Source organism: Melanaphis sacchari, unplaced genomic scaffold (genome assembly GCF_002803265.2).
Source record: "Melanaphis sacchari strain LSU unplaced genomic scaffold, SCAv2.0 Contig32_pilon_pilon, whole genome shotgun sequence".
Lineage (NCBI taxonomy): Eukaryota > Metazoa > Arthropoda > Insecta > Hemiptera > Aphididae > Melanaphis > Melanaphis sacchari.
The window spans coordinates 625,903-645,217 of record NW_020271199.1 but is presented as its reverse complement, the minus strand read 5'-3'; the positions used below and the strand labels follow the sequence as shown (position 1 = coordinate 645,217).

At 28.4% G+C, this 19,315-nt stretch overlaps 1 protein-coding gene across 4 annotated transcripts in view; it reads left to right on the top strand.

Moving 5' to 3' along the window:
• Positions 1 to 2,286: 2,286 nt before the first annotated feature.
• The window catches only part of LOC112596548 (potassium voltage-gated channel protein Shal), a 61,866-nt gene continuing 44,837 nt past the window's right edge, over positions 2,287 to 19,315 (top strand). For all 4 annotated transcript variants that reach the window (XM_025342292.1, XM_025342291.1, XM_025342290.1 and 1 more), the window contains exon 1: positions 2,287 to 4,008. In XM_025342292.1, the coding sequence (XP_025198077.1) occupies positions 2,894 to 4,008 (1,115 nt within the window). In that variant the 5' untranslated portion in view covers positions 2,287 to 2,893. The remainder of the gene's footprint in view (positions 4,009 to 19,315) is intronic.

Below are 19,315 nucleotides of genomic sequence, written 5' to 3'. Positions count from 1 at the left end.
GGTCGATTATTTTTTCCGTTTTACCGCACAACGATGTGTCAATCCGCAGGACGACGACGCCCCGTGGTACGGATAACTGAAAACGGTCCTACCACATTTCGTTAACGAAAGCCGCCTGTACAATACGCGTAAAATATATTTATCATAATTTATGCTTTAACATCGAGATCCTAGACCTATAACGTGAGGGGGGTACAAGTACAGTTGACTCCATGTAATATTTTAATATTTGTCACAGTCATGCCGTATTTTACTCGCTGAATTGGATTTACTGCGCGCTTATTCGCTCTCGATTTTACTCGCTTTGTTTTTTTCATATCACGTTAAATATTGTATTATTTTAACGATGTATAGTCAGTATTATTTTTTAGGATTTACATTTTTTTTTCTCCGCAGACGCTTAAACTTTTGATTTTGACCGAAATCGGAGTTACCGCTTAGTGCGGCTTAACACGACGGCAACAGCTATACAACGTCCCACAGCCACTTAAACAGCAATAATTGTCTCGTATACTTAGCAGTATTATTTTACTGCTGCGGCCGACTGTGTGCAGAGCGTGGTGTGACGACGACGACGACGACGCCGGGCCGTATGGTTTGCGCGCACCACTAATTACATATAACACGTCGGCGTGATGTATGACGAAAACGGGAGGAGGGGGTGGTTTGATGGCCAGCGTTCGGGGGACACGCGATCGGGATGGGGTTGTGTGGAGGGAATTGTGGAGTTGTGCAGGGGTGATGGTGGTGAGGGCTACTAACTGCTGTAACAACATAATAGCGCGAACATAATATATATATATATATATATGTATATATAAACTTATATATATATACATAGCCGCAGTGCGGATAACATGCTTTACTGTTTACTGTCATTCGCCGTGTGGGTGGCGTGTGGTCGTACGACTATATAGCACCAGCAATAAATATATATATATATATATGCATATGTGTGCATAGGTATTATGGGTTGTGGGTATGTACATAATAATATTTATTATACGACCACCGATGCTAATAAATAAAACACGCTGCCGTACACAATAAGCCACCCCGTAAATAGTAATAATAGCGATAACGACGACGACGGACCGCCGCCGCCGCGCGCCCAACTCGACAGTCGTAAATAACGCCGCTGTCCGCCCGTCCGTCTACGCGGTGACTTCTGACGAATTAAATGTCCTCCCCCGCCGCCGCCGCAAGTGCTGCACCACGACAACAGCGTACCGGTAGCGATAAAAATATATCACCTCGCCGCACGCAGTTGCGCGGGCCTTGGTTGTGGGGGAGGGAGGGGGGAGGCGGTCGGGATCAGAGCCCGCGATAAAGTGCTGCGGCGACTCGTCCGTTTATCGCGGCGTACACTCGCGCGCCAACCTACTCCCGCGATAACACCAAGACGGCAAGACGGCGTGTACACGGGCACACGTATGCCTATGACAATAATATTGTATACTGTTATGATGTACGCTGTCCGTACGCGCGTCCTGTTCGCGGTGAACACCGTCGTCCCGTGGCATTATAATAATAAACGCCGCAGCCGCGTGCGTGTGCCGTTTCAAACGATCGCGCGCTGCACGCCGCGATAACCGTACGGCGGCGGCGGCGGCTCGTTGCCTGGGGAGCACTCGCCGCACCGAACTATAACGCTTACGGCCTTGACGGCCCTCGCTGTATATCGCGTATATCGCGCGTTGCCTGTATGATGACGCTGGTGTGTGTGCGTTGGTGCATATAGGTGAGAGCGTACGGCCGGCGAGCGACCGACCGACCGACCGACCGACCGAACGACCGACCGACCGACCGATCGAGGGATGTCGGTTAACAGCGAGCCGTTGTGCGGCGCGACGACCGACGGTGATAATCGCGCGCGCGCGCGCTAGCGTCGGCGGCATATAGCGTGTGTCGGGCGAGACCGTACCGGCAAAACGAAGCGCCTGAACGGGGGGGCGCGCGCCACGGAATACAACGCGAATCGATCGCGAGCGGGCCGCGAGCGCTTGCGCTCGGGTCATTAGGTTTACGCGTTGCAACTGTACAGCATACACTGTACATACAATATAAACTATACACGGCGACGGGGTACGGTGACGGCGGTGGCGGTGGTGGTGACGGCGACGGAGCACGATGACGGTCGCGGCGCGTTTTGATAAAAATAAAAATAAAAAATAAAATAAAACACTCGACCGAGCGAAAACCGCCGCCGCCACCGCCGCGGTGCTATACATTGGCTGCAGTTCGCCGAGTCGCCGCCGCGCACAGTCATTCTTCAGTTTAGCTGCTTGTCGCGAGTCGGCCGGGTGTCTGGTGGTCGCTACTGCCGAAATCCGCGATAGCACGCGTTCACGACTACATTGGTGGCTACTGTGTGTGTGTGTGTGCATTCACGTACGCGTGAGAGGGTTGTGCGTATGCGCGTGCGGTCACCGGTGTATAGACGCGAACACAACAGTAACGTACCGGAGGTGCACGCCGCAGCGCGTGAACGGACGCGACTTCCGCTAGTATACACACGTAAAAACAAATGAGGAAAGAAATTAAAAAATTCAAATAATATTATAAACGGGGAATAAAAAATAGATAAATAAAAGTGCACGTGTAAATCGAGTCGATTTCCGCGGTGGTGGTTCGTCGTCTCGGCTGTACTGCCGAAATAGAAAATAATAAGCGGCTATTTCGCCGTCTGGTCTCGGTGGCTGGGTGATACGACGGCAACGGCCGTGCACACGCCGCTCTGACATTTCGGTGTGCCGGCGACGATCTGAGACGACGACGACAGTACAATAGTGGCGACTGCGACGGCGTGTAAGGCGACGCGTGAGTATGCTATTTATACGAGAACAACTGGACCGGCGGCGCTGCCGGTGATACTGTCATTCCACCGCACAGCATGGCCTCGGTCGCCGCTTGGCTGCCGTTCGCCCGGGCGGCGGCCATCGGTTGGGTGCCGATCGCCACGCACCCACTGCCGCCGCCGCCGGTGCCCAAAGACCGGCGGAGAATTGACGACGAGAAGCTACTGATCAACGTCTCGGGGCGCCGGTTCGAGACATGGCGGAACACGGTGGAAAAGTACCCGGACACGTTGCTGGGGTCCAACGAGCGGGAGTTCTTCTACGACGAGGACTGCAAGGAGTACTTTTTCGACCGGGACCCGGACATATTCCGGCACATACTCAACTACTACCGCACCGGTAAGCTGCACTACCCGAAGCACGAGTGCCTGACCAGCTACGACGAGGAGCTGGCGTTCTTCGGCATACTGCCGGACGTCATCGGCGACTGCTGTTACGAGGACTACCGGGACCGGAAGCGCGAGAACGCCGAGCGGCTGATGGACGACAAGCTGTCGGAGAGCGGCGACCAGAACCTGCCGCAGCTCACCAACATCCGGCAGAAGATGTGGCGGGCGTTCGGCAACCCGCACACGTCCACCGCGGCGCTCGTCTTCTACTACGTCACCGGTTTCTTCATCGCCGTGTCCGTCATGGCCAACGTGGTGGAGACGGTGCCGTGCGGCCACCGGCCCGGCCGCGTGGGCACGCTGCCGTGCGGCGAACGCTACAAGATCGTGTTCTTCTGCCTGGACACGGCGTGCGTGATGATCTTCACCACCGAGTATCTGTTGCGGCTGTTCGCCGCCCCGGACCGGTGCAAGTTCATGCGCAGCGTCATGAGCATCATCGACGTGGTGGCCATCCTGCCGTACTACATCGGCCTGGGCATCACCGACAACGACGACGTGTCCGGCGCCTTCGTCACGCTCCGCGTGTTCAGGGTGTTCCGGATATTCAAGTTCTCCCGGCACTCGCAGGGACTCCGCATACTCGGCTACACGCTCAAGTCGTGCGCCTCCGAACTCGGGTTCTTGGTGTTCTCCCTGGCCATGGCCATCATCATATTCGCCACGGTAATGTTTTACGCCGAAAAGAATGTGGACGGCACGAACTTCACGTCCATACCGGCCGCCTTTTGGTACACCATCGTCACCATGACCACGTTGGGGTAAGCGCGCTTAATCAGTCCAGTGTGGACGACCTGTGTGCACGATGTGTCATACGTGTCCTGTGCGTGTGTCTGTGTGTTTGTGTGTCTGTGTCTGTGTGTGTGGGATCAACTCCAAACCGATCCTGAACGAATCATATAAACACTATCATATGTTATGATAATATTATAATATACGTGTATACAATATATTGTGCGATATATGATTAAGTTTTCAGCAAATAATGAAAAAAAAAAAAAAAAGGTTAAAAATACTCAAAGAGAACACCACGTTGTGATGATATTACTTACTGTGTTGTACTTCGCTAATAATAAAAATATTGACCCGTCTGAAACGATAAACGGACGCATAATATGAACGTAACTATATGTAGTCAAAATGCACGTTCGAAGTGCCTGATGTATATATAGACGGTTCAACAGTTTTACCGCGGTGGTTTTGATTTGATTCTTAATCGTTGAAAACCCTCGCTCTTATTAAAGCGGTATTTTTAAAATATTTTTACGAGTAAGACGAAATTTTTAACAATTTTTCGTCACAAAAATTGCTCCCGGCTTAAACTGCATTTGTCATAGCGATATTAGTTCGTTTAAACGACCTAAAAACGTTTTACACTGCAAGCAGCAGGTGAGTCTATAAGCTATCCCACATCATTGAAATCCCTTTAAGACGTATTAGTGAGACCTGTTCTCGAGTACGGTCTGTTGTTTAGATTTTCATACGAATGCCGACTCGCACGGGTTGAAGAGGGTTGTACACATGTGTCTACGATTTGCAGTCACATCCTGAAAGTCAACTGTTCGCCTTGCGAAGATTTCCTGTTCTTCTTCAGCTCATTTTCATTATAAACGTCCATCCAAGTTTTTTCAAAATATAAATTTTTTCTGGAATTGTAGGATCTAAGATTTCTTTCCATTAACTATGAATGAAATAAATCCATTGATTTTACATAAATAACTTGTGTATAAGTATTAAATTATTGTTACCTTGTGTGTATGAAGTGCAATTAATAATATTATGAATATCAAACAAATAACAGTACGACGAACAAAGTGTGTTTATATTTAGACACAAGGTATTACGTTTCAATAGTGAAAATTTTAATTTAATAACTAATGTTATTATTGTAAGGACAATAATAATTAATTAATAAAAACACTGAAAAATATTATTATTATTATTATTATTACTATTATTAATTAAACCTAACTAAATTACAATCAAGCATTCGAGTTAAAAATTAAACAAAGTTTTAAAATTAAATCATAAAAATAGTTTTTTTTTATTATAACATAAGTGTCTTACGTAAATCATGGACATATATTACTATGTTTGAAGACTTAAAATGTGTAACTTATATATTAGCATACAATTTGTATGTTTGTGCACGCACGTGTGTGTGTATTGATTTTATTGCTCGATAAATCTGTTAATGTGTTTTATAACAATCATAGACGCTACTTTGGAATCGGGCCATTGGTTCAACGATATTCCTAAAGCCAACTGTATTATTAGTATTTCATAAGTCTATAATATATACAGTTATAAACTCAAATTCTTTATTTTATTAGGTATTTTCGTTTTTTATACTGTTTCATACAATTATAATTTAAATTTAGAAATTTCAAATAAATTTAATGAATAGTCGATTTATTATACTATACATAGTTAGGTACTTGGTTTTATAAATAGGTATAATTAATTTTTTTATTATTTAAACAAGTAACTATTGTGATAAATTAGATATGAGTAATTAACTCATTAAAAGTATAATATAAATCATATATATTTGATATTGCAATAAATTGCACATCCCCATTATCCTATTCCACAACCTATTAACCCTATTACACCGATTAGTTTTTAGAGCGGATTGTTAAATATTACACAGCATTAAATACAAACTTTGCTATGTGATTTTGAAAATGGTGAAATATTTATTATATATTGTTGCAAAAGTAATAAAAATACACAGCGTAATTATTATTATTATGAATACATTTCCTGTTCATTAACCATAGTTATTAAAATTTGACATTTAAAATAAAATAATGTTTTATTATTTGAATTTTTGATTTACAAGAAGACTATATACAATTCACAAATTTATATTATTCCTACTTATAAACTATAGCAATTTAAAACTCAGCTAAATTTACTCTACTCTTAATAATTTTTATAATTCAATATCATCCTAATAAATAATCATACAAATTGCAAATTAGATATTACGTACAATATAATACACAGGTAGATATAGTAGCAAACATCACATCCTTCTCCATATAAATAAAAATAATGTACTTATTAAAACTGTATTTATTTCTATTAAACATAGCTGGTTTTATTTTCTTCGGCGATTTGCTTATTTGAAAAATAGGGTAGTGGAATTTCCAATATCTCAACATTTTAAATTAGTCCTTACAGGACAAAGTGTTTGATACTTACACATCATAACGTAGTTAAGCTGTTATAATAGAAAATTCCATACTAAAATTTGTTGTATACTTCTATGTGTTAACCGCATAACTTAGGTGTAAAATAGGAAAATTGCTACGACAAAATATGTGAAATTCGTGCTAACATTAAACTGTATTAACAAAAAAACATATGAAAAAAACGTATTGCCAAAACGTTCTCAAAAAAAATTTTTTTTAATATTACAACAAACCGTATTATAAGTATTTTAATAATATATTTTTTAAATTAGCAATAATAATATTTATAAAAAAAATATAGAATAACATTTTTGTAAGATGTATATCATATCAGCTATTATTTACATAATGTAAATTCCCTACATTTTAATTCACTTCCCAGCTTAATAAATTATAAAAGGTATAAGTACATGGCTTATAATTAAAATTTTTAAAACTATGGAAATTGATATTACTAAAATTATACTCATATAATATAGTAAAGCAATCGCTAAAAATAATAAAATATTATAATATTAAAATGTTTTATATAATATTAAAAATTCGTATTTATCAATCATTAATAATATAATAATATGCATTTGTTAAATATTTTAATATATATTTAGTATACAATTTAAATAATAGAATACGAATATATAAACAAAAAATGAAAATAATACTTTTTAGTGTTATACATTATGTAGGTACTATTGAATAGCAAATTAATGACAAAAAAAAAAAAAAAAAAATTAAAACAAAATTTATAATACTTAAGTAGGTACTGCAATAAAATTTATAATTCCCAATTGAAAATGTTTTTACTAACAAGTAGATGCTCACTGGCTATGTGATTTTATTAAAATAAAAAGGTTCATAAAAACTAATCGAAAAAGAAATGAAAAATTAATTCAATTATAAAAACTTATTTAACGAAAAAAAAAATTACCTGTTAGTTTTAAAATTAATATGAAACATACAATTTAAATACATACATTAATATTCGTACATTAATTAAAAATTTCAAATTTAATCAGGTAAACTTAGCAAATAGTTATCACTTGAAATCAGGTTATGAAAGTTTTATGGAATTTTGCCTATTACGATTAAAGCGATTTGCTGTTCACTTGTTACTATTTTCAACAATGTCCATAACAAAGTTATTTGAAAGTTTTGTTAGAAACTTCTATACACCAAAATCACCCTTAATATCGACCTAAATAATTTACTTAGGTCTCGTATTACCGGTACTTTTTTTTATTATAAAAGACATTTACAGAACCTATTTATTAAATAAGATTATAGTAGCTATGTATTCGTTTTCGAAGAGTGTGGTATCTTATTTCGATGAAAAAAAAAAAATAATTGTATTTAATATGGTACATCGTATTTGGTAATTGGCATCATTACAAAAACTGAAACCTCAAATGGTTTTCTATAGTGTGTATTACCTACATTAATTACATTTTTATTTAAAAAAGGCGATCGTGTATAATACGTATTAATACCTATAATTGTGAATTGTATGAGCCCTTGAAAATTTAATACAAGGTTTCTTAAAAATTCAATTATTAAAAGAAAAAAAATTGAACGTGAATCCTTAAAAAAATTAAATTTTTTATAAGTGTTTAAAATTAGAATTTTAACAAATTTCATCAAAATTTCGAAAATTAGTAAATTATTCTTTGATTAAAAATTTATGAAATTTAAAATATTTATACTTACCAAAGATTTCAAAATTTAATACACAACTTTTTATTAGTTTTTCTACCTATATTAAAAATAAAATTTTCAACCAAAAAGTATATAGTATATTTATGAATATTTAAAGTTCAAATTTTCATGACATCAAATATTCATTTAAAAATAACTATTTCACCTTATTTGATTTTTATCATTTTTTGTGATTCAAAAACGAATAACATTAGATAATTAGTAGAAACCTATTTACACTGTTTTATGGTAAGGTTTTATTAATTAAAAAGTTAAAATCATATATAAAATCATATTATTTACTATATTAATTTAATAAATACATGATAATATTACATAATAAATACAATATATTTGAAAAAAATTAAATCAACGCATCGTAATGCTAATTGTAAAATTAATTAATTTAGTTAAAAAATCAAAAACTTTATCATGAAATGTACTTGGTTATATAGTTGACAAATCAATTCCGTTAAAAATCGTTTTTTGTGTTTTATAATAGACCATTAAATTAAAATTTAACACATCCATTACAATGACTTATTTGACACCTACTGTACGGTAAAGTGGTACTCACTTGCCCACCTTTTTTAGCTTTATACTAGTTATTATAGTAAAAAGTAATTATAATATAATTATCAATTATTAATTAAAATGTACCTTTAATGTATTTTATTCAAATTAAAATACTAATTTACATTTATAACTGTTCAATAAATTAAATTGAAAAGTATATAGCTTTTACAAATATTTCAAGTTAGATGATGTAAAAAATAAAGTAAAATCAACTAAAATATATCTTTAAATGCAAATTAAATTATGATATCGTAATTGAATTAATTTAAATTAAACATCTATTTATATAAGAATATTTCATCATTTATATTTATTCTTGATACCTACATATATTTTTTTTAAAGGAAAATTATATTTATTACACATAATGAAATATAAAATATAAAAAAATTAAAAATTAAATTAAATAAAAAACTAAAATAAATTTATAACAATGTAATATTATTGTTATTAAAAAACGATACATTTTTATTTTTAGTGACTTGTTAAAAATAAATTTTAATAAATGGTTACAACTTATATTATTTTTTTTAAACTATTATCTTACTATTTTATTCATTGAAAATGTTGAATTAATTAAATTAATAAAATATAATTTATAATTATCAAATACTGAAAATAAAATGCCATCGAGGTTCTTATAAAGTAAATTTTCGGTAAACAGAAATACTTCCCATTTGTAAGGTTGATATTATAGTTCATATTAAAAATAATTTTAAAAATGTTTCAAATCCTCTACTAAAGTCCATCTGACGACAGAGGATTAATATATTATCCTACTGGCTGCTTGTGTAATGACAATTATATAGATGCAATGAAAAGATACTAAATCCGAATTACATGTTTAATTATTGTGGGTTCCTAGTATAGGATTAAACCTTAGTGATTAATTCTACATAAATGTAGCTTAAAATTATAAAATAAAATATGTATATCAACACGACCGTTGTTAATATTACAATTATACCACATACAATATATACACCTACTAAATATTTTAATCTTATTATCTGAACTCGATTATACGGTAATAGAGTTATTCGTATAATATGATTTGAAATAACATTTAAGTAATAGTATTAAAATATACAAGTCAAATAAAATATTATATATTAATATTCATTTTCAAGCTAAGTATCTATTTATTCAATTAAGACAAAACAATAAAACATTTGCTGGGAGACGGATTATCTTCAAATATATATATATATATATATATATATATATATATGTGTGTGTGTGTGTAAATATATATATTTACGTATATAATAAGAGGTAATTAATGATCTATAAAAATTTAAATAAAAATCAAAAATTTGTTTTAAATATAAATCTATCCTTTATTTATATCTTATATTTTACACTTATAATATTTTAGAAAACTATATTATAACTCTATTATACATAAATATATAAATAGTAAAAATGAGTACTTATAAATGAAATTATTTCGTTATTTTCTATTTAAAATAAATTCGAAACAAATTATTAAGTTATCATTTATCAGAGTTTATAATGAAAAAGCAAAACATAAAAATATTGTTTGAAAAATGAAATAATAATCAAAATTATTGATGGATTGCCACAGATGACCAATTTTTTTTTTTTTTTTTTTAATTACTTCTTAATTAGTTATTCATCTTAATTTAAAATTTTTATGTTATTTAATCAGAATTTTTTAGAAATATAAAAGTTAAATTATAAATATTAATTATTAACTAAGTATTTATCTAGTTACTAATTTCCAAATTTTAAACATGACAATAACAGTCAACTGTTAGGTCACATTAGTTATTCAATACGTAAAATATGTAAATATCTATAATTTACTTAAAAAATATTAAAAATACATTTTAATATAAATGAATTACAATAAATCGACCGCAATTGTCTACTTAAATATGTTTTAATAGTGTGATAAGGATAAAATTAATTTTTTTCTTCGAATATCGATGAAAAAAAAAACGTAATTGTGGTCGTTATTGAATTACTGAAATGGAATTCAATTATGGTTTCAAAAACAAAAAAGATTTAAAAAAGTGAGATTGAAAAAAGTTGTTGTGGTAGTTGTCTCAACTAAACCCCGAAAAAATTATTATTACAATACATCTCAAAAATAATTTTCAATATTTATTTTATTTTTTTGATACCGAATTATTAAACTAATCCATATGAAATTTTAAGTAGGTACATTTTATAAATATTTACATTTTAAATGCTAAAGTTCAAGTAAAATATATATCATACTGTATTAATAAATAATGCAACTATGTTTATATTTTAAATATTTCAAAAATTATTACCTGGAGACCAGCATTATTCATAAGCTATAAATATGTTGTAGGAATTTTGAATATTTTTTCAAATATAAAACACCATTATGAGCAACATAAATCATTTTAAAAGAAAAATTATGTATATATTTCGTACAACACCTAAATTAGTGACTTAAACTTTATAATACCAAACTGATAAATTTCGAATTATGTTTATTTTATGATTAATTCTCATTTCTTATCACATTTTTAAACCACCATTTTCCGTATTACTTATCATAAAACTAAATTACTACTATTCAATAATATTCACAATATACGAGTATGTTACGATTATATAATATATTTTATTAGAATTAAAAACGTATATTTAAACTATCAAAAATCGAATATGTAGTTGCATAATTTAACTAAGAAATAATTATTTATAAAAAGTAGATTTGTTAAATTTTAGAATTAAAATTTCCATTTAAAACAAAACAAACATTTTGATATCTTTAAAACTACTTTTCGGTAATTTAAAAATGTCACTTTTTTGTGATTTTTACAAATACATAGTATGAGATACTTCTTGTATAACTTAAAAAATTTAAAAGTTTAAGTTATATTTAATTTCCGAGTTATAAAAAGTCAATCTGAAACTTTCAAAACATTTCCTTAGTTTAAAAATATATCCTGACGGATGTACCAAGAAACACACGGACGTATTATTTTAAAGTTTTATTGATTGTTCAGGAATCCACTTTCATTAAAATAACAACTCAAATTTCGAATTATAAACATTTATCGTATTTAAACATTTAAAATATTAATTTTATTTTTGAAAATTTAAATTAAGTAATTTTGTTTTTTGTTAATTTATGATAAAGATAATAATTTAGTTATTTTAGATTAAATGTATATTAAAGAAATATTGTTTCAAAAAAATAAATAAATAAATAAACGAAGATAAAAAGATTGACTCATTCACTATGTATTTATAAATTAACATTAAAATATCTTAACTTAATAGTTATTAATAATCATGTATACTTTCATTTTTACATAATAAATATTAATTAATTAAAAAAGTTTATGATGTTTTGTTATATTTCATACATTTTTTTATTTGAACATATAGAAATAATAAGCAAAAAACAATATTCACTAGCATTCTATTATAGTAATAATTAAAAAAATATATTTTAAGCTAAAGAGTTATTTATGGGGCCAAATATGATTTGTTCAGTTTTTATACAGTTTTATTTTTGTTCTTTTAAAAGTTTTTAAGACTTAACATTTATTATTTATATGAGGTTGTTTGTATCCAATTCTAACTATACTCAACATTTTTTTTTGCATAATTTTGTTTTTCAAGTAAGTACTTACAATTTAAAAAAAAGGAGTTTTGTTGGCCACTGGTTAGATTTATTTAAATTTGAAAACATAAAAAATAATGAACTAGGTAGTTATTAATGTTCACTATTTTATTAAAAAATAGTGCTTATATTTTTTCGCTGTTATTTTTCATTTTCACATTTTTTTGTTTTTTTTTTTAGAACAATTGTTATATGAAAAATAAAGTTCACTTTACCTATCCAATCTTAATTAGTTTAAAATCTATGAAAGTACAGCATATAATTACATTATTTTTAGAGTTCTTTACATAGAAAAATTATTATTACTTTTACTAATTATTATTATTATTTTATTAGTAAAACCTATAACTATGAAATCATAGTTTACTCAGAGTTCAGATTGCTCAAAAACTAAATTCAAAATATTATATTATTTTTGTATGTTTAATAAAATATTTTAATATATTTAATTTAAACTAAATACTCGTATTTATTATGCGCTCTTTACTTTTATACGTCATAATATTATAAAAATAATTTAAATTATCATTTTACAAAGGCCCTGCATCATAATACTCTTTGATAAGTATCGCATTGTTATTAGTTATTTAATGTATAGTTACTGTTAACTCTTCAAATAAACTATCTATCAATTTCTTTTCTCCAATCAATTATGTAATATATATTATTTATTATTTCAGATGCATTATATTTTTCAAAACTCTTAAGAACTTTTCGTTGACTAAAATTTCAACTTCAAAAAATTTGTTGCCTTATTCATTTTTAAAATTTTTAATTATTTCAATCACTAAAAATCTATAATTCTATAATTTTAAAATTATTTCCAGAAAAAATCTGTAGTTTGAAGAATGAAGACTAAATAGGCTTCAGTTGAAGCCTGAAAAATTGCAATTTATAATATTTTTTATTGAAACGGCCTTATCAGAATATTCTTGCATAACGCTTTACTTCATTGAAAAATTTGGAATAAAACGATGTAGTCTCAAGCTATGTACCTCACCATATAACTATTACCTCTGCAAGTAGTGATAATATATCAGATAATTTATTTTTAAAAAGAATAATTTATCTCACAATCACTTTAAATCAACGTAGTATCTGTAGAATGTATTTGATTTCATTTTTACCTATATCATAGTTGTTACATTATCATATTTCAATCTTGTATATATTTAATAAAATAAATAACAAAGATATTATGGAATTAGATGTCTGACGAGTCGCGATCTAATCGTATCATATGTACGAGTTTAAACGATTACTATTGATTCATTTTACTAAAACTAGTGCTATAATTGTGAATTTCAACAAAATTACAGTATAATTTAAACTATTCTAGTCATTGCAAAAATTTGAACTCAATTTTTTTAAAATATTTATAAGTACGTGAATAAAATGAATTTAAATTCTTCTTAGCAACAAATTAAAAGTACGAAAAAAAACAACAAAATATTTATTCTATTTATACATATTTTAATATCAACTAACCTAAAGTTAAATTTCATATAAAAACCAAGAATTCAAAACTCATTAAAATTTAAATGAATGTATTTTAGTTTGCACTAGCTATACGAATATATAAATAATTATCGATCATATTTTGTTATCTCTGTGTCATGTTTGTTGAATTATTTGAAAATTATTTAACTATCATTTAAATTGAATATAATTATGTTATAGTTCAACAATCTTTTGATGTAACAATAATATAATTGCACTATTGTTAATTATAGTAGTACTGTTTTACGTCATCTTCAATACACTATTTCTTGTTGAATACCTAATAATGTTCCTGTGATCTTTACATAATGTAAATATTAATAACAGCATAAGTGTATCGTTAAATTATTACTTAATTAATTTATGCACTTGAGTCCCACATGTAGTCACTTGATTCTATGTGGGACGTGGTTAGGTTATTACCGTATGAACTTTAATTCAATATAAATATTCGTAAAAATCAATTTTTTTCCATTCACATTAATTTTAACACTACTGTTTAATCAAAATATTATGCATAATTTTTTACTAAAACTTTCATATTGAAAAATATGATTTAAAGACACTCAAAAATCATAATTATACTTATATCTTACAAAATAATACAGTGACTAGTCACTGTAATATAATTTTATTAGAACATATACAGCTATACTTATTACACTTAATAACCACAATAATCATAATTTATTTTATACCTATGAATTATAATAAAAATAATAAAAGTTTGATTATGATTAGTGAATTTGAAATACAAACATTAAAGCTATAAAGTACTTATTTTTATATACATAAAATACATGTTGTTCTTAAAAAAGAAGAAGTTTAAAATAGTTTTGGCACTATTATTACATTAAATTGTGGAATCTATTCATATTATGAGTAATACCCACCAAGACCGTTTTAAATCCTATAGGGTAAAGTGGAAAGAATATTGGTTTTACAATACTTTTTTCTGAAAATGTTTTTTATGGTTTTTTAATATACTTAAATGTTTGCGTTTTATGTAACCTGTGTAATTGATTGGAAATTTAAAGAGTATTATATTTCATAATCCTCAAGGTTACAAGCTTACCGTAATTATACGAAATATAAAATAATGGTTTATAAATGTTTAAAATAATTATATTTTTCATATTAGAGTGTAACAAACTCACAAGTACAGTCGCAATACAAAAATTAAATTAAAAAGAGAGGACAGAAGGTAACTGCTTTACTATTTTACACCTGTACAGCAGGTACGAGTACACTTACCTCATCATTGAGTAAATATCACTATAATAATATAATGTATGTGTTGAATTTCAATTCAATAATAGACCATTGCATACAAATATTAATTCTAAACGAAGACGGTCATTCAGCCTATGTTGCTAAATACATTTTATGATACATAAATAAATATATATTGCTTTTAAAGCAATTAATTTTATTATTTATATAATAATTATATAATTATTATAGTATATTATAATAAAATCATATATATTATAATTTTTATTAATTTTTGAGTTAATACCAATACTTAAAATGTTGTGAATAAATCCAAATAGGCATAGCATAAAATTAATCTAAATGTTTTGAAAATAGCTTTGTCTATACAAAATAAACGTAATGATAAATTTTAAAATCTACAAAAAATGTTTTTAAATTAAAACAAAATAACTAAAATTATTTGTATTTCATTTTTTAATCACGTCAAAATTTAAGCTTCTTACACTTATAAAAAATATTTGTGGAATTTCGCTCAACGCCTTTTTTTTTTTTTTAATACCAGCAATAATAACAAGAACTTTGTATTTTTTTCCAACTATAAGATAAGAATAATAAAAATGTTATGAATTTTATACTACAAAATACTTTGAAAGTTTAGATAATTTTGATGAATTTTATAAAAATTTAATTTTCAAATGTTTATAAAAAATTGTAGCCATGTTTTTTGAATATTTTTAATCAATATATGAATAAAAAAAAAAAATTCAAGCTTTTTATTTAGAAAAAGTTTTCATAGCATATAAATCGAAAAAAAAATAATAAAAGATTATATTGATCTAATAAGAATATAAAACCTATAAATAGCGTAAAAAAATCAAAATTTATTTCATATTTGGTAAATGCTAATTTAAATGTTCAATGAATACTTAAAGTCTGTATTTAATAATTTCTATGTTATAACAAAAGAAACAAAATCGATCTATGAAAACGTAAAAATGCCTGGTTTTCATTAATTCTTTTTCATGTTAATCCCAGTTATTTTGAAAAATTCTAAGAATTTTTTCTTTTAACCTCCTAGCACTAACCTACAATAGTAACAACTATGTATAATTTACATAAGCACTATTCTAAATGTTAATAATAAAAGTATTTTTACTGCTCCTGACGGTGATGACAGCAAGATAAATAAAATTAATATAAAAAAACTTATCGTTTAAAATCAATACATTTATCACACTACTCAGAATTTATTATTGCATTTGCTAGTACATAATTATAGATTTACGTCCATAAACTCTTATCAAGCATTTACATTGATTGTAATAAATTATTATTTAACATTTTTAAACGATATTTAATAAGTAGATTGACGAGTAAATAAATAACAGGAATTAAAATATTCTTATTATACATACTATTTATACATTATACTTGCTACCTAAAAATCTATATGTATCTGCAACATATTTATAACATAATATAAAATAAATTATGTTTCCAAAATAATATCAAATTTTATCTTAATAAAGAATCATTTTTCTTAAGAGAAATGTTGATTGCTTACAAATGTAACGTATCAAAATCAATTACTTTAGTTATGAGCCATACTAATTTTTTTTATATTAAATATACCTGTTTTTATTTCTAAGTTCAGATAATATAAAAATATACTTCTTGAAATTCTTTAAAAACTTATTTTATCAATTTACTGATGGATAATGATTAATAATTTAAAATAAGACACAAGTTAAACATTTAAGTTACTTATAAGAAAACTGAATACATAATTAAAGAGTTGTCATTGACCCCAACATCTTTATAATTGTTAACACTTAATAACTTAATACATATATGATTATTTATTAAAATTTTTTCTTAATATATTTATAGTTTAACAAATAAACTTAGATATACATATCTAATTTACAAATTTTAAATTAATTTAATTTGTGAAATTTAATATTTTTTTTTCTAAAGTTTATTCTTTAAACTTAATATTGAGAACATATTTTTATCTCAAACAACTTAACTAAACTAACAGCAAGGCTCATATTTCTAAACTAAACGTGTGAAAGTTTTAATTTATTCCTTGGCAAGATAAGATTATCTGACAGCGATAAGAGTTATAGTCTCGCATAAAAAATATTCGATTTATGCTAATATAAACTTGTATAGAAACTAAATTCAAGATAAAACTATGAAATATATTTCATACTGTCGAACTACTTTAACATTATCATAATATATATAGATAGATAGATAGATATTTATATGTTTATATTTCCTTATTTTTCGCCGAGCTAATTAAACTTTAAAACGAAACTTAGATCAATTTTCATAATTCATATAATAACTACTATTAACTAGATTTCTAATATAAATACACTTGTATTTTAAATTGTGAAATGTTTGTATCGTGTATGTGTATTCATGTGCTTAATCAAATTCTTTATTATGATGTGATATCACTAATTATAGTCAATAATACATTATTTTGATTCATATAAACACAGCAAATAGAAAACTTAATTATCACCAATTTTAACTTACTGTTTATAAACAAAGACACGATCTAAATATTAAGTACCTATAATCTTTATTTTGAACTATAATTTAAAAACTATGATAAAATAATATATTTGTTTAACCTTTGATGACGTTTACCTACTTACTTCATATATTCACATCACAGTGTGTTGTATATTATTATTACAACAATATTTTAAGTTCTAAACAGAATGATGACTGTATTGATTTTACGATGTATAGTTTATTCTGTGTCTATCACCACCTTTTGAGCCAATAAAAATGCTTCAGTTTTAAACTTTGAGTGTGGTTTCTGATAGAAAATTAGATCTAGCTAATACTTTGAGGGATCGTCAATAAAAAAAAGTACATATAATAAAGTACACATTGCTTTTCAGAATAACCGAGAAATAATAAAAAAAAAAAAATAAGTAAAAATGAGAATTTAAAAAAATAAAATAATTTAAAATTTTTACAAAGTAAAATTAAAAGGATTTTCATAAGTTTTTATTAACAGAAATAAAAAAAAAAAAATGATCATAAATATACAAAATTTTTATAAACTAAAAAGCTTTAATCACAAAAATTAGCAAATTATTTTATAGTTATAAATTCATACAATTATTAATATTTATAAATAAAATTTAAAAATTTAATATAAGGTAGAGTTCTTTATGAGTTTTTATATAATGAACTTATTTAGACTGTTTTAGTAAGATACGGTTTGACTCAAAATTTAATAACCATAATATAATTTGATATAAATTTAATATATTACTATATTAGCTAATACAATTAATAAGACAAGAACTTTATTTTCAGAAAAATTAAATCAACTTAATAGGTACCTACTGTAATATCAGAGTAATAAAATTAATTTTTATTAATATCATTATCGCTAAGAATATTACGGAATTTACTGAATGATGTAGGCTGACAAATCGTCTTCGCTCACAATCGTTTTTTGTATAGGTACAGTGATATTATCATTAAATTCAAATTTAATACATTCATTACTAGTGACCCACTCGATACTTAAACTTTACTCACTTATACACTTTTTTATAAACAAATGTTTAACTATTATTATTATTAAAATTTGCATTAACACACTAATGATACAGAATATGAATTACTTTTAAAATTGAAATAATAAACTAATATATTATGTTACTTTCAACGGCTTCAGGTCAAAATATAAATCCATGCAAATCGAATTTGTTTTCTCAAGCATTTTGACCTTAATAACGTGGCATATATTAGTGAACGATATATATACTTTTTATAGATTTTTTGCGTGTTCAGTAAATTTTCGTCCCTCTCAACGAAGATATGAACTTTTTTGTATTATAGGGTTTGATTTTATGTATATTCAGCATATAATTATCACTTAATTTTTACTTGAAATTAAATTAAAGTAAATATGTTAAATAGTAGTATTTGCATTGATTTAACAAATTTAAAGTAATATTTGACAATACCTATCTGTATTAATTTTAAACTGTAATTTAAAATGTTGCAATTTCCATATAATGGAGTAATTATTATTCATACTAATAAAAAGTACATTTTTAATTTAAACAGGAATCTAGGCACTACGAAGTTAAAGAGAAAATATTTTTGAATCTAAAAAAAGAAAAAATTTAAATGAAATCTAAAAAATGTAATAAATTTGTATACTGATTAACTGTTTTTATTTAATTATTATTACACATATATACTATT